Source organism: Vicugna pacos, chromosome 4 (assembly GCF_048564905.1).
Source record: "Vicugna pacos chromosome 4, VicPac4, whole genome shotgun sequence".
NCBI classification, from domain to species: Eukaryota; Metazoa; Chordata; class Mammalia; order Artiodactyla; family Camelidae; genus Vicugna; species Vicugna pacos.
The window spans coordinates 4,858,362-4,880,966 of record NC_132990.1 but is presented as its reverse complement, the minus strand read 5'-3'; the positions used below and the strand labels follow the sequence as shown (position 1 = coordinate 4,880,966).

General features: G+C 47.3%; 1 protein-coding gene across 7 annotated transcripts in view; it reads left to right on the top strand.

Moving 5' to 3' along the window:
- AOPEP (aminopeptidase O (putative)) overlaps positions 1 to 22,605 on the top strand; it is a 325,297-nt gene that overhangs the window by 218,563 nt on the left and 84,129 nt on the right. For all 7 annotated transcript variants that reach the window (XR_012071832.1, XR_012071833.1, XR_012071834.1 and 4 more), the window contains one exon: positions 7,380 to 7,440. Coding sequence is in view for 4 of the 7 variants with exons in the window: in XM_072959171.1 (XP_072815272.1) it covers positions 7,380 to 7,440 (61 nt within the window). In the remaining 3 variants the exon portion in view is untranslated. The remainder of the gene's footprint in view (positions 1 to 7,379; positions 7,441 to 22,605) is intronic.

Genomic DNA, 22,605 nt, shown 5'->3' with positions numbered 1-22,605 from the left:
AGTGATGACTAAGCATTCTTTCAGAAGTACTTTTTAGGGCACAAATACAGCAATTTTCATGGGAGCAACAAAGTGCATTTTTAGTTTTGGAGGTCATCTTTCTTTTCATCCTCTTCCTAATAAGGTTATGGAGTTCATTTGGATGGCCCCAAGCCCTCTGGCTTTGGGGGACCTGGATTTTATCATTGCAGATGTTTTTTGAGGGACACACTGTGGGTCCATAAAGAGACTTTTGTTGTGACTGTGGGAGTTAAAGCAGTGTCTCCACTAAATGGTGGCCACCGGCCACCAACCTTCGCCCTTCGAAGTTTGCCTTTCCCAGTTAGGATCATGATTTGGCTAGCAGGCTTAAACTTCTTTTTAAAGATCTCCTTAAAAGTTAAGGCGATTTTATTCCAACAATCAATGTATTTTAGCAAGCAGACTAGAATATACTCCGGAACTGAAACATCTTCTTTCCTGCTAACTAATCTCAGAATCTAAGCTAGCTATTAAGCCAGACTGAGAACCCTTTCACCTGCGCAGCATGCTGCACCAATTTTACGCAGGTTTCCAAAGGCCCCTCACCTACCCCCAGGGCTGCTAATCTTTGGCCCCATTGCGAACTGATCCTCAGACACGTCTGTTAGACACGTGAGCTGTTCTGAACAGGGCCAAGATTTTCAGACTGGACCAGCCAGTTAGCATCCTGGAGCCAGCACACTGGCGTCACACTGCCTCTCCATGGTTCTTTTGCTTGATTAATTTAGCGCTCTCTGTTGAGCACCTCCCTTCCCAGGCTTTAGGCTGGACACTAGGTAACAGAAAGGTATCAATTCTATGCCTCGCTCTCAGAGAGCCCCTGGTTGACTGCTGAAGACATACATGAAACAGGTCGTGACTCGGGGTAGGAAGTGACTCGGGGTAGGAAGTGCTCTGGGGAGCGTCAGAGTCCTGGGTGCACGGAGATCAGGCAGAGAGGTACCACTGAAGGTTTTAAGTAGAGGAGTGCTATCAGCAGAATAGGAGTCGGCGTGGAAGATGGATGGGGGTGAGGAGAACTACAGTTTAGGAGACCGGTTAGAAGCTGATACAGCAGTTCACTCAAGACACGTAGAGCTGGAACCGTGGGTGGGGCGGTGGCAGTGGGCTTTGAGAGCAATGAACAGATCTGAGGAATATTCCAGAGTTAAGACTTGGTTGATTGGTTATGTAAGCTGAACAGAGTCCAGCACGACCTGACCTTTCTTTCTTGGCTCTGGAAGTCCGGGCGGCGGGTATTCTGTCTCGGGAATTTGTACAAGGCAGAGGGAGTAAAAAGGAGAATATTTGAAGGTAGAAGAGGGAAGACAGGGAGTGATGTTTTAGACACCTCCAGTGAGGTTTCTGTCAAATGCTGTTTTATGAGACCAAGGGAAGAAAAAGCTAAAAGTGCTTACTTAGAAGGAGATCCAGACAGATCCTGGATGCCAGCCTGCCCTGGCAGAAAAGCACCCCAGGGAGTGCCTTATCCCATGTGCCTTTCTTCCCACCCGATATCCTGCTATCAGCAGGTATGAACAGCTGCTGGTTCTGTCATTGCTCATCGGTCATGACGTCTGTGTGTGCACATTCTTGTGTTTGTTTTAATTCAAGATTCTTCCTCCCCCACGGGGCTCGGGAGCGCTCTGTCGGTGTTACTACCTCAGCAGCCATCATTCCTGACCCAAGCACAGTGACTTGGTTTTGCCCAAGAAAAGAGGTAACTGTGCGCAAAGCCATGAGGTGTACACTGTTTGTATCCACATATAGAGAGGGAACTTAAAAGAGTCAATTAGTAAAATTTAAAAATCCATACAGAATGTAAGTTGCAGTTCAGAATAGGAGCATTTTCCGTTTCAGACCCTGAGCACTGGCGCTCCCAAAGCTTGCACCCGTCTGGAACCACATTTCCCAAATTCTGCCCGTCTTCACTTACTTCCTGTGGATGTTACTGGGGCCTTGCGCTTTCCTTTAGAGGCGCAGATAGAATGTGATCTTTAGAATCTCGAGAGGCCAAAGACAGAGCCAAGAGTGATAAGGGCATCTCTCCTGACCAGCAGCAAGTTGACAGGCACAGGCGGTGGATAATGGTCAGCTCCCCGTCCGGCACTCCGCCCTCAGAAACCCACCAAACAAGCCACACAGCGCACGCAGCACCGTTTCCATGCAGGCCTGGGTCTGTTTCTATGCACTGTAACATCACAGAGAGGACCACTGGTCACTTTGCATCATGCAGGGTGTCCAGCATCTTCTCTGCCTTGCAGCATTAACCACACGTGACCACGGCTGTAGCACACAGCGTCTGGAGACCCACTCCTAAACTTCGAGCTGCCTCGTACAGGATGTGGGAGGTCAGCAGAGGGAACTCTCCAGCCAGAGGGTGAAACAGCCCGCTGTCTCGGACACCCAAGGGGCTTCAGTAATGACGCACTAGTACAGATACGGAGAGCATGCGGTGGTGGGGCTGTGTACCCTGAGCTATCTGTAGAAAATCAATTTCCATAGTGATCAGACATGCAGAAGAGTAATTTCCTGTGAGTCCTGGGTCCCAGCGAAGTGGAAATGCTTCTGCCTGTCTGTTGTGATTATTTAAGCCACATGATCTCAGAGGGGAAACATTCAGCATTGGCTTTGACTCTTAGTGTCTTGGTTTGAAAAAGTCAGCTCTCCGCTTTACCACTGCTGTAGATCCAAGTCCGGAACTCAGAATTCACCTGTATGGTCATCTCAGTAATTATGATCAAAACAGCAAAAATTATGTACATATTTGTTTGTTTTTCCTGAAACATACAGCCCATTTCTTCTCTGAAAATTAAGCTTTTTCACATGGCGTCATAATTTTCTTGGGAGGTAAGACCACTTATACTACCTTCAAAATTCTCTTTAGTCAATGCTTTTATCTTCCTCTCCTGGTTGAACATCTGATTCCACGTTAGGAATCTGCAAACAGGCATCCATCGGTGTAATTTGATGCCTGCCCTGATCCTGGGAGTCTTGAAACCTGTGTCTTTTCTTTAACCCTTTTCTACAGCCTGGACTGACTGTGACCAGTCTTCTTAGGCTGCAGTTTCCCCATCTGCTAAAAAGGCGCACGACCATTGACGCCCACTTCACGAGGATATTTTGAGAAGTGAAGTGGTAATGGATATAAGATGCTCTGAACCTTTCCAGAGGACAGTGATCTGAAAACACAGGTCCTCTTCATTGAGGGGAGAGTGTCTTTTGCTCCTGGATGCAGCTGAACAATGAACTCTCCTGCCCTCACACCTCTGCCCCTCCCAAGGCTGTCCCCATCTCTTCAGACCTGTAATCGAAGGGCAGACAATCAGGGCAACCGCAGCAGAGCAGATGTGAGCAAGAAGGAGAGGTCAGTGCTGTTCAGAGCCAGCGCAGTCTCGGAGCCCTTCTGCAGGCTGGTCTGCACCAGAAATCATCCACCAATGTATTGTGAAGCCAGAATTCAGCACAGAAAGCAAAGCGGGGGCTTTGTAGCCAGGCAACATAGGTTTGCATTCCAGCTCTTCAAGCACCAACTGTGAGGCAGTGGATAAGTCCCTTCACCTCTTGGGCCTTTATTTGCTCATCTCTAAAATGGGGAGAATAATACTGGCTTCACACTGACACTGTAAAGTTTAAATGAGATTTTGTCTGTGGTGTCTGGTACATTGCAGATGTTTAATAAGCAAAGCTACCACTTTATTGCTTTTATCCATTTGCTTGTCAGTGGATAGAGGAGTTTTGGTTTGGTTTTTTTTTTTAGTGCCACTGTATAATATGTGTGTGCCTATACTAAAGGCCAAGCGATATTTGTGTGAGTACTTTCTGGTGAACTCACCCTCCCAGTTGGCCTGGCCAGTTGTCCGGGTCGTAGACTGTAGCACAGATTGTACACGGGCTTACACCTTATATGGAAAGTCATCCCACAGAGGAAAAGGGGGCACGTTGTCCACACACCACCCCTCACCTCCCCAGCGGGACTCGTCCAGCACCACTCTCCACATCCCTGCCGAGCATCCCACATCTGTTTAGGCCTCCTCGCATTGCCTCTCATCGGAACACACTCTCAGCCTCCTCTCTGGTTTCCCTGCCTCCAGCCTCTTCTCCCGTGGTGACTCTTCCTCGGTTTTACTCTGTACCATTCTACGGCCCTGAGTCAGAGCCTCCTTGATGAAGCCAGGGCTCAATGGCAGGACGTGAGGGTTCTCACAGGACACCCCATTTCCTTTCTCACCTCATTCTGTGTGCCGGCCAAGCTGACCGCGGCTCTGGGCTTTCCTGCCTCTGCTCTCTGTGCCCTGCATGCACTTTCTTCATTTTTATTGGTTCTGCCGCATCATTCGGGACAGCACAGCCTTCGCCCAGGCCATAGTTCAAGCCTTGCCTCCTTTAAGAAGACCCCCCAATGCACCTCCCATTGTGCCCCTTCCAGCTGTCCCACCTGAAGCAGTCAGTGCCTCTTCCCCACGCCTGGGGTCCCACGTCTGTCCACAAGCACAGCAGCATACTGACTCGTGTCCGTCACATGCCCCTATCAGATACGCGCGCCCTCGGCTTTCCCGCCTCAGCCTTCCGCAGGCCATCGGATGGTCTCAGAGAAGCTTTTTCCTGTTCTCAGTCCTCTCTGGTGAAGACTTGGGCCTCACCCTGTGACATTCCAGGACTCAACTCCCCAGCACCCCCCGCCATGCCACCCCTAAAGAAGTGTCTTTAAGCTAAAATTCCCCGAAGGAAATTTATGTCCATGTTCTATTACTCCTCCACAGGGATGCACAACAGCTGTTCACCATCTTTTGTAAAATCACTTGAAAATGGCTCTGAAGTCACTCCCCAGACTTCTCTTCTTCAGGATATTTAATCCCAGTTCCCTTGACCTCCCTTGTGGATCCAATGTGCTCACTCCTTTGATCATCACTACTGCTCTTTCCTAAATCCGTTCTAAATTCTCCATCCTCCTCTTAAGTTGTGGACGGTGTAAGGATGCCCGTTTTCCTAGATGCCCCAGCGCAGGGAAGCTCAGTTCCAAGTCAGGCTCTTGCTGCTGCTTTCCTGGGTGTCGCTTGAAGTTTGGGCTCTGGACACAGGAGTGTCCCTCTTTGGCTGGAAAGGAAGCAAATGAATGGGCTGCTTCCTACTATTGAAGGAAGGACAGGGAGGAAAATGGACCTTTGCTTCTAAATCAGGGCAAACAACTTCAGGGCACCAGCAGGGCTTCTGCAGCCCCACTCAGGTCCTGGGGCAGGAGCTCGACCCCACCACATGCACTGCCCACCCAGGAGCCGGGCAAGGTGGGGATGTTTTGCATTCACTCCAAACAAGGCCAGCCCTTCCACTGAGCATCGTCTTCAATGGAAAGACAAAAATCTATCTTAACTTCCAGCCTCAGACATCTCACTAGAAAATAAAACAACGTCAAGTCTCCTTGGACACTTACTCTAAGTGTCTTCAGCCCCACGTTCCTCCTCCTGGAAGATCAGCTATGCCACTTAAGGGCCTTTCCTGCTCCCCTTTCTGTGGTCTAGACAATAAATCACATCCAAGAAAGGACAATGAGCTTGATTTGAGGTGGTGCTCTGGGAGATACTTCTCTCTTCTGGTGGCCCCACCCTACGTGCCTGCACACACACTCCACACGGGTGTCTGAGTGCACACTTGCGTGCATGCCCATGAGCATACACACACACTCCCACACTCTCACAGTCTACACAGGGGACTTGGCCATTGGCACTGACATTGGTGATGTTAGAGGACAACAAAGAAATAGTGGGGACGAGCCCAGGGATGGTGGCATCTGGTCTTCCATCCGAGGCACAGCCAGTAATTCCACTGGACAGGCAGCCTAGGGAGGTAGTCACCCTCCCCATGCTCACTTCTGGCCTCTTCCCTGCCTGGTCATCCCACAGGTGGGCACCATCTTGAAAATGTCCAAACCACTTTCTCTGTGTGGTCCCGCTTTCCCTCTGTGTCTTTTCTCTTTGAAAATAGCAATAGTTGCCTCCTTCCGCATCCTTTGGTTTTGCCCTGGCACCAGGGAAGACCAAGGCACACGGGTGACTTGCTTCTCACTGGAGAAGACAAAGAAGGGACAAATCAGTCGGCGCCGTCTTCCCCACACCCACCCAGGCCCTTTCTCACTGCAGCCCAGCCCTCAAGCTGTGTGGGGAGCACTCGGCCCTCAGACAGCACCGTAGCCTTCCGCAACGTCTTTACAATTCCGAAGGGAGGGAGGAGGGAACAATGCGTGTGTATCATGTAGTATGTAATACATAAAGTAAAAAAAGATACAGAGTGTAACAACTTGGATATGTCTTCCTAAGAAGGGTGAGTATTGAGTTAAAAGAGAATAATTTTTACTGAGTCTACAATGAAATGTATTTTCATTCTTTCAAATGGGAAATATCGATGGGGATCCCCTTTTATACCGAGAATCGTCCTAAGTGCTGGGTTTAGGGAAGTGAGGAAAGCAGACGTGGACTGTGATCTCAGGGCGCTTCGATCCAGCGAGGAGACAGTGAAAAGTCAAGTAATCAAATAAGTCGCACTCACAAACTGTGATGGATGCCGCGGCACAGGGGACGGGCAGCGTGCTGGGTGTGACACACACAGCCTGGGAGAGGGCTCAAGGAAGGCCTCTGTGGCCAGAGATACCAGGCGTGAGCAGGAGTCATCCAGAAGCCAGGGAGGGATTCCTTAAACTCCAGGAAACAGGAGGATATAACCCGAAGTCTACTGACCCTCAATATATTGGATTCTTTGTAAATTTCAGGAGCACTTAAATCAGCAGGGCATGAAACCGAAAGGATTTCAGCTGGCTTTGGATCAGACACAACAAGCTATCACAATATTTCAAATAAAGCAGAATGAGGGCCTGCTTGAAAACAGGCAGCAGCCAGCCACACGTGCTCCGTGTGTCCGAGCCTCTCAGGGCCCCAGTATGACTTGTATCATTTTTGCTTGTTGTAACCCATCTCCGCTATGAAGTTCGAATTTCATTTTGATGCACCGGGTGCCGTAATGTTGAGACTTCTCTTCACTCCACCTGCCTTCAGAAAGCAGGCAAGCCTGACGTGTCCCGTGCACATGCCCCGTCCTCCCTGACTGGCACTCCCAACCAAAAAGTTCCTCTCAGGACATGAAAAGCATGTATTGTGCCTGGCCTTTGGTCTTTAGATTTCATCACGTGCTCTCTCATTGACTGAAGAGAAGCTGTACTGAATGCGGCCGGGTCCCCCTCCTCCCTTGGACCTGGAATTTTGCGCTTTCTCCAGATTTCTCTGGAAAATCGATGCTGTGATGTGCCCGGATAGTTAGAACTGTTCCCTGCAGTAAGTGCTCGGTGATTTTTTAACCCTTTCCTTTTTGTTGTTGTTTTATTTTTAAAGGCTTGAGTTGTCTGTTGAAAACATCTTCCGAGACTGGCTTGAGAGTTCCGGAATACCACAGGTGCGCTTAAGATAACTGCCTCTGGGAAGCTTGTCCCTTAGCGTGTCAGCCGGGACAGGGATGTATTTATATATACTGATACAAGTGGAGGGCCCGGAAGTCAGGAAAACGATGGGCTTCCCCTCTTTTCGTCCCTGATGGTGATGTGTGCCCCAGGCCTCTGCCTCACGTGACCCTGGTGCTGGAGGTGGACGTGCTGGTCGACCCTTTAAGTGAGGTCTTGCAAAGCAGGGTGTATATTTTGGGTGGTGTCACCAGGTAGCAGTTCATACCTAGAGTTTCTCCATCATTTCCCCTGTGTGGCGGCCCCTCGACTTCCTCCTCCAGTTCTGCATCCCTGCCTCAGGCTGCTCTTCCCACCCGAATGAGCAGTTTAGATTTATTTCTCTGTCCTGCAGACGGGGACCCACCCGACTGCAGGGTTTTTTCTCTCCCTCCCTCTCAGCCCATGGGCAGCTCTGGGGGAGAGGTGGTTCCCAGTCAGCCCGAGCTCCGTGGGAATCACCTGACCTGGAGCCTCCTCGCCCTGCCACCTTCCCCGGGGCTGGTCTTCCTAGAGCCTGAAGGGCGGCCCCACGTGCTGACCCTAGCTAGAGGCTAGGCCCTGGGGGTCCGAGGGTGGCATCCTGGATGCGGTTGGTCAAAGGACCCTGTAGGCCTGGAGCTTTCCCAGCCTGGGCTGGCCCCCGGAGCAGCTGCGGACCCATCACAGTGGGCCCTCATGTTTGGGACTAGACACCCACGGTGGTGAGAAACCCTGCCCTGGGCCCAGGCAAGCAGCCCTGTTAGCCTGCCCGTTTCTGGTTTCACGGCTGGTTATATGAGCTTCCCCTTGGGAGTGTCTGAATGTCAATGAATGTCTGTGAACCATGAAATTAAGGAACAGGAGGGGCTGTTCTCCATTACCTTTTCATTCTTCTACCTACATCTTTGTCCTGTTCAGCCACACAAGGGGAAATGCCGGCCACCAGGGGCTCTTTCCTAAAAAGGACACATTGCCTTTGGTTCAGGAATGCGTGTCACCTGGCAAAAGTTAGTTGTTTGGCTCAATCCTTCTGGGAGCAAAAAAGAGTAAAATCCTGCGTCCTAAAAACGCGAAACAGAACTGGGTGGAGTGAGGCAGCGCCGGTCCTGGGAGGCAGCGCTTTCAACTTGTGTATATGATCACGAGCTCCTGTGATTTCTAAGACAGTGGCTTCCAAAGCAGGCCACTCACTGAGTACAGAAGTCCGAGGAAACAAAGTTAAGATTTGTCTGATCTGAAATAGCCCGAGCTTGCTCATGTTTCAGATGGGGTTGGGGAGCGGGGATCCCCCAAAGCCATCTGCCTTGAGTTCCTAGGCCTGGCGGCTGCCAGGCTGCCAGGCTCCCAGACGTTCTGAGCGTGGCCTGGAAGCCGGGAAGCGTCGGGAGCTCAAAGAGCACAATCCCGAATGTCCTGGCCCCGAACAACAAGGCCGCTGTGTTCAGCAGTCCGCCCCGAGGGAAGAGAAAAGAAAGCGTTCCTTAATCCAGTGCCCAGAAGCAGGCGCGCCCCGCTCGCTGGGGTTGTAGCCCTGGGGCTGACCCCCTCGCTCCCAGGAGCCTCTGTCATTTCCCCTGAAGAAGAGGAGGCTTTGCCACCAGCAGGAGGCTTTTGCTTTTCATTAAAAGGGGGAGGGGTGCATGGCAGGGAGAGGTCTGCCCCTGAGCAGTGCATTTTTTCCAAAGGTCCAGTTGCATTCGTGACAGCTTATAGCGTAGACAAGAATCTCCGCTATAAACTGGCGAAACCTGCTGTCAAAACACAGCCAGGTGCACGGAGGCCAGCCCGGCCATAAATTGTCTTTAAGACCCAACTGGTATTTCCTTGGGTGCTTAACCGTTCGGGTAAAAACAACAGTGGAAGACAGAAAAGACCCTGATTTAGTGCACATCTTTCCATCGGTGAATGATTGGACGGCGTCTTTTCATCTCTTCACCCGTTTTCTGCCCTTATTTATGTGGGCGATGCTGGTTTACCTGCTCGCGGCCCTTTCCGCGCTCCTGGAGAGTTCCTGCTCGTTTCCACTTCAGTGAGAGACTCCGCACCCTCTGGTCGCAGGAGCCTCACAGTGAATGGGACACCTTGTTCTTGGTCCCCATCATTATAATATAAAGTTACTGGTGTGTTTGGCCTGGAATGACAAGCAGAGCTCTGAAATCGCTCCGATGCTCTTTGTTCTCCTTAAAAATTTCTGTCCACCGGCGATTGAAGTCTTTCACGACGAAAGAGTCACGTTCTACTGGCGAAGTTTTCATTCCACAGGTTACAGAGGCCTTTTTGTCTTTTCTCACGAAGGCTTGCCTTGGGGTTGGCCTCCATTTTCCTTTTTGGCCACGTTGAATGGAAATCAGTTTGTTTTTTTTTTTAATGTGGAAATAGCTTCAGGAGCAATCAACGTTTAAGCATGAGCCCCAAAGAAGTAAAAGAAACTGGATCCAAATCTCTGTAAGGAACACCCAACCCTATAACCTTTGGCTTTGCAGACAGACTTAAAAATTGATTGTGCCATTGATATTATAGACTATTTCCTTCTTTGGCTTTTTTGATTATAGAAATGTTACATATTGAAATAGACAAATTTTGTAATAAGAAAATTGAAGTGGCCCAGAGATAATTTTTTGATAGAAATCCTTTCAGTCATTTTCCTGGACATGTGAATACATAGTTTACTCCTTTTTTAAAAATAAAAATAATATGTTCTCCCTAGCAAACTCAAGAAATAACAAAATAGAAGAACCCATGCCCCTTTTAATTTTACCCTGCAGAGATAATCTATGCCTGGCATGTGTCTTTCCACACATTTTCTTTGCTATCCGCTATATAGTGCATATCCTTTTAAAACAAAATTGGAATCTTACTATCCAAACTTAACATTTTCATTTAAAATATATCTTAAGCAGTTTCCCATATCCCTTGATATAATTCAAGAGCAATCATTTTTAACAGCCACATAGCTTTCTAATGAATAGTCATAATTTAATTTACTCTGACCCTCCCAACTGTTAGAATAGCATACATTATTTCTAAGAAAGTTGCCCATTCTGCTAATTTGGCAATTCTATTAATAGATTTTGATTTCCTTTCATGCTGGCCCAAAGATCACCTCCTACTCACCAGCCCATGTGTTCATATACTCCAATCTTTTTAGAAAAACATTAATATGCAAATACATTAGAAATAACTTTTCCCCCTCCAGCCTTTCTCCTGTACTTCCTTATTTCAGTTGTTACAGAACTTTGACCCTTCCCTTTCCTTGATTTCCTGCCCACGTTACCAAGTCCTGATATTATGAGGTACATATTTATTACATTCATAATTTTCTTTCCTTTCCTAGCACCTCCTCCATTATTTCATTATCTTTTGCTTGGACTAGTGCAGCAGCTAATTGCTCTTTTAGCCACCAAGCTGCCCCCCTTTCCATCCACCATCCACATCAAGGCTAAGTGACTCCTTCCCAAAACACAGCTCACATCCGTCCTCACTGGAAACTTTTCCCCCATTTAGAACAAATTCTTTGGCCTGCTACTTGAGGCTGTCAGCAGAACTGCCCCCCAGCTGTCTTCTTAAACGTTATTTTTCACCACTCTTAGGCATATACCCAAACATAATTACCAGTCTCCAATATTTATGTACTTTACCACTAGCGTTCCTTTAGGCATGGCCTTTTCTCTCCTTGGAATGCTTTCCTGTCTCTTTAGTTAGCAAGTATCATCACCTGTCTTATATTGTTGCTGTTTGTGCATGAGTCTCATACATCCACCCCCACTCTCCACAGGAACAGGGGTCGTGTCTGACTCACCCTTGCCTCACCTATGGGGATGCACACACTAGACGCTCAGGGGCTCCCTGTCCAATACAGGAGTCACTGGGCACAGGTGGTTATTAAGCACTTGAAAAATATCTATGTACCTGAAGCACTGAATATTTATTTTAACATAATCTCAATTTAAATTTAAATTCTAATAATACAGTCATGGTTTGGAACAACTTGAGTATGTGAATCGATCTACTTTTTCATCTGTACATTCCACGAACTCTAAATTCAGACCAAGCATTACTGATTAAAACTGAGCATCCAGTTAAGATGAATGGTGAAAACACAGCAGATTTAGAAGGCTTAGTACAAAAAAGTGAAGGTAAAAGATCTCATGAAAGGTTTTAAAAAATACTGGTTTCGTGTTGAAACGGTTACATTTTGGATACATGGTAATCCTACATATATAAATATATATACCCAATAAAATGTATTATTAAAATTATAAACTATAACAGCTAAAATGCTGTTACGGCTTCCTTTTTATACATGGCAACTAGAACATTTTAAATGACAAATGTGGCTTGCAGGTCTTCATATTGAATAGTGCTGCTTTAAAGCAAATTAAAATCTTAGTGCATAATGCCTTAAAATCCCCCACTGAAGAGACGTTATTGAAATCATCCGGATTTTTGTTAAACGTAATTATGAAGATAGAGGTGGCCGGTCCACAGACGCCCTCCAGTCTGTGGTGCTGGCCCCAGTGATCAGGGCGAGGGGCCGGAGCGCCCCTCACAGGAGGCGTTCACAGGGGTGTGAGCTAAGTACCAGCCTGTCTTCAGCTCTTAATGCCAGCTCCCCGGCGGCGCGCCGTTTCCCAAGGTCCTAGTGACACCGGTGAGCCGCACAGCCCTTCTCCGGCTCGGCAGCCCTCCGTGGCAGGATCACGGGCAGCAGTGGCAGCGGTGAGGATGGAGAAGATGGCTAATGGCCCGTCACCTACATAGGCGGGAATCAAGCGCCCAGAATTAAGAACATCAGGTTATCGTGTCATCTTGGAAAATGCCACTCCTTTCCAAACGAACACCTGAACGTCGCCAAAGGCCACACAAGCAAATGACGGCAAACTTAAGTCTTGTAGGGAAAAGTGCTGCGGTCACAAAACTGAGGAAACTTGATAAGATATGATGCAAGGCACTCTGTCGCTGGCGCCGTGACATGCTTTTAGCACGGAGAAAGCCGGGTGGTTTATTAGGGGGCTAACGCGTAGGCTTTTTTTAGCGCCGGTTGTGTAATGTTACCAACATAATCTAAAGGCCCGTTAGGATGCTTCATCTCAGTGGGGTCTAGAAGAATTCTACATTTAATGGTCATTCAAGACAGCTGAGACTGGTTGTTTTGCAAATTCCAGAGAAGTGATATTTTTCAAATTATATGTGCTGTGAGATCCTTGGGTTTTTTTTATATCAATCATAGCAGTTGCCATAATGTGGTGTGGTTTGGGCCCCTAATAATTTTGCTGTCATTCTTGCCTAGTGGTTAGACTCACACTTCCTCAGTGACTAAACCTCTTGTCAGGGATCCTCAGAGCCGTGTTCTCTGGCCCTGCTTGGGGCAGGGCCTGCCTTGTCACTGAGTCACCACTGTCACTTACTGCTCATCGCAGTGGTGGCCCTTCTTCTCACAGACCTCAGTGATACACTGCTTGGCAGTCACAAGAGATGGAGCGACATTTTATTAAAATACTTTCATTTTTAGCCTAATTTTCCTTATTTTTTGCACCTGTGGCCTCATGCTCATATCAGTTAGCTCAGGCTCCCATAACAAAATACTAGACTAGGTGACTTAAACAGGAGGCTTTTATTGTCTGACAGGTGTGGAGGGAGGAAGTCCAAGATCAAGGCGTGGGCAGGTGTGGTTTCTCCTGAGGCCTCTCTTCTTGGCTGGCCGATGGTCACCTTCTTGCTGTGGCCTCACATGGTCTTTCTTCGGTGTGTGTAGAGATCTCTGTCATCTCCTTTTCTTATACAGACACGGGTCATGCTGGATGATATCCCGCTGTGTGACCTCGTCTTACCTTAATCACCTCTTTAAAGGCCCCATCTCTAACACAGTCACATTCTGTGGTGCTGGGGGGTAGGATTTCAACATGTGAATTTGGGGGGAACAAATTCAGCCCATAAGAATGCTTATTCCCAATATTTATCTGATTAGTTCCACTTTTCTTGTGAATCTCTTCAAAATGGCCAATAAAAATCACTCAAGTTGGTCATACTATATTTTATTGAATGAATATGAATATGAATATGTTTTGGGTATAATTTTTTGGTTCCAAATGATGCTGTATATCCAGTCCTAAAAATTTTAAAGTCTCTGATGGAATGAGGGGGAAAGAAATGTGGGAAGGAAGGATCCATCCTCCGAGAGAGAAGTAGGTAATTGAAGGTCTGTGCCAGGCGTTGTATATTACTGGGGCATGTGATTTGATACTGTTCAAATGTATTAACCTCTTCACAGCATAAGACACTACAATGAAACAGGAGATGTTTTCCTTTGATGCCCCAAATGAAAGCTCTGTATCCTTCCTCCTTTTCTCTCCCTTTCAAAACCTGATTTCCAGAAAGAATTTGAATCTCATTCACGGTAATCTAAGACTAGACACCAAGTGAATGATTAAGGATTAAAACTGTTTCCTCTCCCTTGAAGATTTCCTTTGTGACTATGTCAGATCTTAGGCTTCGACAGGACTGCCAAGCATCCCAGACCAGGTGGGTGAGATTTGCAAGAGGAAGCTTCTTCCAGGATGTGAAATCATACCTCTTAGTCAGGTGCCTTCCTTCCCTGCCCTTCTCTTCTCTCCATGAATACAGCCCGTACATCTGTCCTCTGAGAGGGACTGTGGATGACTCAAAGGTGAGAGAAACACAGGCTTTACCCTCAAGACGCTTAATAACTCAGTAGGAAAAAAATGCACAAACAACTGACCTAAGGCACAAGGCAATGAGCGGTGTAAAATGAACTCACTTTCCAAGTTCGGAAGAAAGAGATCATTTCCCATTTGTGGAAGCAGAAAAGGTTGAGGTACCATTTGAAGCCAGTCTTGAAGGACAGACAGATAGGGAGAAGGCCATCCTAGGGAAGGAGAGTGACATATTCAGCGTCTAATGGTGGAAAACTTAGTTCGTGTGTTTGAGAAGCATGGGGTAATGTCAGATCTCAGTGATGGGGACTGGGGAGAGGTGTTGACTGACTGGTTTGTCACAGCATGATTAAGGCTCAGTGGGTCATGCCCCAGGACCAGGGAAATGGAGGCAACTTCCTCAGTGTGAGCGGTGGAGGAAATGAACCCCCCCCCAAGTCAGCCTCACCCTCACTCTCAGCCCCCTCCCCCTGGCCCCTACCACACTCTGACCAAGGCCATTTGGCCCCCCCAAAATAGACAGGTGAGTGCGTTTTTATAGTGATAAAATGCATCTGGTGAATGCGTTTTGACCACGATTTGGAGCAGTGATCTCCCCCCTTCCATTTTCCTCGTTACGAACAAGTTTACCGTTACCTTTTGCATCGAGAGCAGGATCTGCAAAGGGGATTGGTAGTGAAGCAGGACACAGCCAGCCTGCACAGGGGCTTGAATGTGATGATGAAGTTTGCACAAAATGCAGGAGGCACAGGGAGCCCCTGAAGGCTGTTGAAAGAGTGCTGGTACTTGAGTGGCCATCAGGCACCTGGGCACACAGGCCAGCAGCCTCGCTAGAATGCAGCCTCCCTGGATGAAACGCCAAGCCTTTCTCCTCTGCGCAGGGACTAGGGCATCTCCTGGAGTGAGGGGAACAGTTAGAGAGACTTTTGCTCCTTGGTTTTCGACTCTTGAACTTTCATGTCCAGAAGGTATTCATGGACACCTTTTTAAAGCATCGTTAAATATCTGCATGACCAGCAGCGTCTCCCTAACTCTGGAGAGAAATCCAGGGCTTGCTTGGCAGGCTGAGGATAAACCTGCTGTTCTGCCTTTTGAACCAGAAGGAAAAGGAAGCAGGAGCCACTAGCTTTGGAAAACCTATCTGGCTCAGGTCAGCTGGTGGAGTCAGTCTGTAGTGGCCTGTGCACATGGGTTTTAATAAAGAGATCATGCAGGCTTGGGTTGGAGGGCCTCTCCTAGCCTAGTTATATTGAGACCGCGGTCTAGAATAATCCAGGAAGCTGTTTAAAACTACAGATCGCAGACTCCGGCCACACCCACTAAATGAGGACCTCCATAAACAGGGCTTGGACCAACTGGTACAGTCCATAATTATGTCATATTCTGGAATATATTCTCTCAAGAGAATTTTCCTTCTTTGCTGAGTGTGATCTAAACTCCTAGAGTCCTTCAGTTTTACAGTCTTCCTGAGCAATCCAAGTATTTGGCTTTGTGGTCTAATTTATTCAATCATTGCATACGCCCAGCCCAGCCTTGTGCTGAGCAGCGGGCATACGACGCTGAAAGGGGACAGCCCCGTCCCACGTGCCCACAGTCTGTGCGGGCATCTGCAAACCAACCAGCATTCAAGACCTGCACAAGGGGCCTCTGCTCTGAGTTTGAGATCTAGGGGGAACCGCAGAGGCTGACTTCAGTATTTGCCAAATCCAGTCAGAAGGCTAAGTCCATGAGAAGACAGCGTGCTTGGAGACTGGAGACTCGGCTGTCCCCACCCTCCCCAACCTCGATCACAAGTCGACCAGCTCATCATGCAGTCTGTGTGGTCGTCCTCAAGGGGCAGGGTCTGGCGGCCACGTTCGGATGCACAGGCATTACCTGTTCCTCCGGTTTGTACACATTGTGTGCCCACAGAGAAACCCTCTTAAGGGCACTGTAGCTCTTGTAAAGTGGTTCCATTTAATTGGATTTCCTGGTAGTGGTGCTTTGTCTACTTCATACAGAGAGATCTTTAGAAAGAAGGAACAAGGTAAACTCAAAGAATTATGACAAAGTTATCAGCTTCGGATTGTAAACCTTTTGTCAACAGAAAAACACCTGATTCCACTTTTTAAGAGGAACTGCCCCCATTCTCTCTAGCAGGCAAGAGACATACTGTGGTAGACTCTTCATCGAAGGCACATTTTATGTGTTTTCATCGTGCAGCTCCCATGCCCGGGGGCAAGCCCTGAGACAGGCAGTGCAGTGAGTCATGAACACGGGTGCACACATGCGCACGCCCGCTTCACGCTGATGTCGCACAGCTTCGCCACACGCACTGCTGTTCAGGTCTGCATCCCAGGTCTCTGGGCTCTCGCGGTGGCCGGCCACAGTGCTCACAGGGACCTCTGCCCGCTTCTGCCACTGGGACACCTGCTGACAAGGAACTCTATTAGGAACATTTGGCTGCTTCTGGAACAGAGGGCTTCTTTTCTTCTCTTTTGTGGAGAGCCATTATGTCATATAAATAGGTGTACCCTTAGCATCTGCATGGCATATCTCTTAGGTGCGGCTTCTATTGCTTTGTGGTTAAATTTTAGTCTTTTCTGGTGTTGCATGACTTTTGGTCTGCTTTAGAACCCTAGCGAGGAACAGGTCTTGGAGGAGAGCTCGTCTTTTCGCCCATGGGGAAACCGTTGGGGAGTACATCCATGCTCCCAAGTTCGTGGCCCTCATCAATGTCAGAGCCAGGATCTAGGACCCTCGGTTCTCAGTCTACTCGACTAAAGCATTTTATATTTTTAGCAGCTGGTTTTAATCCAAATTAGCTTGGTCTTATCCTTGCCTTAGTTTTTGTAAGACCTATGAAAAGATAATACGTGAATATAGCAGAGAACCTGAGCAGGAGTGATTTTTAATTTAATTAATGACTGCTCTTTTTCCTGAATATGTTTTCTGTTCTTGAGTGGGCCAAAAATGTGTACTTTGTGTGTGCAGTAATGTTAACTCACTTTCCAGGGGTTTTCATAAGTATGTGTCATAGGTATACGTGACCCTCTTCCAAGCATTTAGACTCTTCTAAACAGTAGCCCTGTGTGTCTGACTGAATGTTTTGCATAGGAAATATGGGCTTTGCGGCATCAAAGAGCTGGTATCTTTTTTGGTGTAAATGAATGTGAGTGTGTGTAAAGATTAGTTTAGGTCTTTGCTTTTGAAAAGATACAGCTATTCCTCTCTTGAGATGGAAACTAAATTAGATTATAAATACCAGGTCATCAAAACAACAAATGAGGAAAAGCAATTGGTTGAACGAAAAAGTGTCTTGATGCACCTTCTAAAGCTTTTAAGGGATGATTCCGTATCTGCTTCTTCTCTTTCAAAAGCAAACTCCAACTAGAGTCCCTGGCTTTTGCCCCCATTTGTCCCCTCTGCTGACCCAGAGCAGGAGAGTGTCAGGAGCACAGCCCGGTGGCAGCCAGCAAGTGTATCACAGGTCAGGGTGACAGTCAGTGATTGTCAAACTGTCCAGGTCCAAGCGTGTATTTAAAAAAGGGCGGCGTTCATGTCACACACACAGCTCTGTCCGGGTGACGTCCGTGATTCATTGGTGCCCGAAAATGATGAGCATGTTCAGCTCCTTCAGCAGAAAGCCCCGTCCTTCCAGGCCAGTCCTCCTCGTGGGGCCTTCACAGGTTCCGTGTTTTCTGCTCCTGATCCTGTCGAGTTATAACTGCCACCATCACACTCTGAGTGGGATTCGGACAGTCTGATGCATAGAATGCAAGGCTGCGTTATCTTTAGGTTAGTGAACAAGAGTGGAGGCGAGTCAGTCGTGTTGTATGCGATTTGCTGTTTTCACGGAGCGTGCTGTGGTGAAGTTTTGTTCTGCTCCATCCTGTGCTGGTGGATGAATGGGACAACTGATAGCTTAGACGCAGCTTTGGAGACAGCCGTCCACCACCAGGCTGTGTGGCTGTGGGTGAAGCACTCACCTTCTCTGAGCCCTCACTGCTTCTTTGGGGAGTGAGAGCACTGGCCTGGGTGAAGGCCAGAGTCGCTTTGCGCCTCATGTCACCACATGTTGTGCCCAGTGCCTCGCTGAGGCCTGAGCACCGGATGTACCTGTCACTTCTGAAAGAAGGAAGTTGGAATTTACTCTCCTCTCAGTGTCTTCCTTTTGTCCCTGGGAATCTGCTGAATTGCCCTCCGACTGAAAACTTGCCCTTAGTTTGGCGTGGTGTTGGGACAGTTTTCATGTGTTTTGTCCCGAGCGGTGTTTTACAAACATTCGCTACCAAGTAACGCTGTTTGTGCATTTCTTTTTCCTTCCACTGGAAAATTGCTGTTTGAAAGATTATTAGGAGAAATCTTAAGTAATAATCAATCTGCCAGAGCATTTATGCCACTCGATCATTGAAGGTTAGGCACTCGCTTCTAATTAAATCAATTATTCACAGATAATAACCTGTTAGACCTGCAAGAGATGAAAAAAATTTTGCTGAGGTTGTTAATGTCTTGAAATTCCTGCAGATCAGTAAAACCTGCAGGTGAGTTTTACCTTGGACAGTGGCAACTCTTTCTAGTCTATATTTTGAATGAGACATAAAAGTAAATACTGGTATATGTCTGTTGCCCTAATGACCTTGGGGAAAATGGTCCAGTCAGTTCTAGGTTGCTTTTTGAAGGAGGGGAAAACATTGGGGCCAAATGTTCCAGAAGGACCGCCCCATTTTTTAATGCAGCTTTGATATTTAAATCATTAGAGTATTTGCCACTTAAAAAAATGAAAACAGAGCCAGTAATGAGATGTTTATGAGAAATTGCTACAGTGATTGCTGCATAGTTTGTAGCAGAATGTTGCAGGGTTCCTTATATTGGGAAAGTAGAACCTATTTGGCGTTGAGGTATAACAAGAAATGATCAAACCCAGATGCTTTCTGAAAATTATATTTTCAGTGCGTTTATATGTCTGTTACAAACTGTGCTACATGCTAAAAATATTTTCCTTTGTAGGCCAAGGGAAATTTCAAACCACATCGTGAGCTGCAGAGATCAGATGGTTTTTCTTAAGAGCGTTAAGGGCATCCTGGTTGCTATTAGCCCTGACTTTACAGTATGACATTATTTATGCCCCAAAGCTTCACAATTCAGCTCTTAATTTCAGCAACTTTACTGGCATGAAAACGCATGGGAGGGAGGCCAGAGTCAACACGTCGGAATGGGGGACTGAGACTCCAGGGCAACAAGTGACAGTGGGACTGGACTGCGGAGAGCCCTTCACCCCTGCCGCCTGTGTCCCTGGGGAGAGGTCGTCCCCCACGTCCGCCCCTTCCTCCCAGTACCCCATCTCCTTTTCTCTCTGTGCCCTCTTCCTCTTCCCTCAGCCATGGGACGTCACATTCCATGCGGCCAACCAAGGACACGTTCTCTTTAAGACTCTTCTTGGTTCTTACTTATTACAAAGTTTGGCTTCTCCCGAGTTCTCACTGGTTCTTTCTTCCTCAGATTGTCTTTCTTCGTCCCTGTAATTGATTTTGTAACTGAGGGATGTCTACCTGGGTTTGGCATAAACACTTCCAGTGAATTAAGCTGCAGATGGGTAAATCCAAGAATATATAGGCTGTGTGACTCCCTACAGAATTGTATTTTTTATTTAACCCTTTCCTCCCTTCCTCCCCAGTATACTAGGATACACTATTTTACATATTAGACTGTCCAGAATGGGAAAAGGGCTGTAAGTGATTGAGTAGGTGCGTTTTATTGAGTACGATGGGAGTGCATTATATGTAATAGCACTGTACTTCTTATAGTCACAGCTAAGATTCACAGTCTTATACCCATTTTATAGATGAAGAAACTGAAAAGAAAATCTGTCTAACTGAAAGGCCCAAGTTCTTAATGATTACATTGGTTTTAAATGAACGTAGCTACTTTTAGGATTTTAGATGTTTTTGCTTCTAGCACCTGGCCGTGCTCGTACCTTCAGAGGAGAATGTAGAAATACCAGATTTCATTTTATGATCTTCTTGAAGCAACGGTGGGCTTACTGTTTTGAGTGGGATGGGACCAGAAACAGAATGGTCTCCGTGCTGGTGAGGCGTACGAGAGAGATCGTGCACTATTGTGTCCACCAGTCCTTTGGGAGGGGGCAGTTATGGTTGTGGTGGCTCGGATCTGTCACTTCTCTGCAGGCTCCTTCCAGTGGCATCACGTCTGTGTGGTGGTCAGGTGAGACTTTTTATTAGGATGTCACAACTCAGTTATCTTGAGAGCTTTGAAAGTTTACTTAGGTTCAAAATACCAGAGCAGCTTTTGTTTCTGAAGGGCACGAGGAAGGGAATTAGCATTTACTGGTCTACTTGGTGCCTCTCACTTTATGTGCCGTGCCCTCTGGTCCTCACCACAGCTCTCCATCATCTCCATTTCATAGGCTCATAGGTTCCAGGGGCCGTGTGCCATACCCAAGGTCACAGAGCTTCTAGGTGGCAAGGATGGAGGGTGCCTAGGTCTGCATTCTTAACTGTGTGCTTCCCATTACACACGGCTCTTTGTACAGAGACTTAAACCACATTCACAGGCCAGCGCCGAAAAACAGCGAGCGCGTGTTTGGTTTGCATGTTAGCATGATTTCCAGTGCCCTTGAACCTGAGAGCAGGGCAGTGAAATCAGAAGTGCTCAGATTGAAGGCCAAGCTAAAACAGACCGTTATTTAAACTGTAGATTGAAGCTCATAATTATAAAAACAATCAAATGACCAGAAGACTGTTAGGTGGAAGCGAGTCTAACATACCTCATACTGATATGAGTATAAATTGGCTGGGTGGATTCTTGAATTCTGCCCATTAGGAGATGTTTCTGATGAGCCTAATAGAGCTTCAGTGTTCTTTGTGGTTCTTTTCCATCTCATACGGTCGAGCACAAAAGCTGTGTTGTGTGCAGAATGGCTGGGCTTATCCCTACCAGAAAGGAGTTATGTTTGGTGTCTGAAGGACAATGGGAGTTTGCTGCTTGGCTGATCAATGCTGGGTCAAGTTCACATTCCCCGGCTCCTACTCTCCCACCTACACATGCAGGGCGTGGAAGCAGAGCAAAGGGAGGGAGGACAGATCCCTTTTTCACAGAGAGAGAGAGAGAGAGAGAGAGATGTGAGCTCGGGCTTTCCTAATATGGACACAGCTGGGCCTGTGTCGCATTAAACATTGATTTAATCCACCGCTGGAGGAAACATCCTACGAAAAGTACAGAGATTAGCAGCCAATTAATTCTGGCCCTTCCCACTGCTTTTCTGGAACATCTCTTACGTGGATCTAAATGTTTGATGAACTAACATTCTGGAAAATAGCTTTTTCTCATATATTATTTATGTTTGGGACAGCCACCCATCCCCCAAATTATAATGGATTATACTTTCCTTACTCTGTGTGTGTGTGTGTGTGTGTGTGTGTGTGTGTGTGTGTGTGTGTGTGGCGGTGGGATGATTTAGGCCCATTCCTCTTGTTTGCAAATTGTGACTTCACCGGGTTCCTTTGGGGGCCAGATGATAGACAAGACAGTCTGAGTGCCAAGGTTTTTAAAAATAGACATGCTGGGAAAAGAAGAATGGACCAGCCCAGGGCCACCAACTCTGGGGAGCATGGGCGCTCCTTGTGCACACGGTTACAGACGCCACGCCCACTCCGTTTTGGAGAACAAACGTAGGGACCTAGACGTGTTTGCTCTTCAAGCTAGTGAAATGTTAACGTGTACATCTGTGGTTTAAATTAGTAACTCATATCTTGTAAGGCATTTTGCCAGAGTAGTTTTCCTATAGCGTCAGTGTAGTGTGTCTTTTCTAAACAAGGAAGCCCATGTGGTTAGAACACGCGCCTAAGACTTAAGGAAGTCTCTCTGGGTGGCTTCCTACGTGCAGCTGGAGCCTCTGCACACAGCTAAGGGGCTTTTGCATGGATCCCCACTGTCCCCTAATCCTAGCTAGCAATCTTCCAAATACAAAATGCTTTTCCCCAGGGAATGGGCGGCAGCCATCAACATAATTAGAACATTGTTCACAGGGCATGAGTGGGAGATACCCCCTCATGTGTACAGAATTCCAGATCAGCGCTAAAATCAGGTTCCCTGAAGACAAGGATCTATGCTCTTTTTACTCAGGATCTAGAATTGTAGTAACCAGGAACCTGGGAGAAACTCTAAAAAGTCAAATACCCACCCATTCTTACCTCCCTTCTGGGTGGTGTTGGTGTCTTCCATTTCCACTTCCCTTTATCAGTCTTTTCTGTGTGTGTGTGCTGAACTAACCTTGCTCAGAAGTTTATTCCTAAGAGTAAGCTCCAGGAAATGCTACCCAGGGTCAGCCCGACAGCCCATCCTGTCCAGCTTTGTGTCTGCTGTCTGCCCAAAGGGACTTATTGTAAAAGAACACAATAGGTGGCTGTCCTCTGTGGCACTGACCTTGAAATTCAGATATCTCCTAAACACCTGGACTTCCTTCAG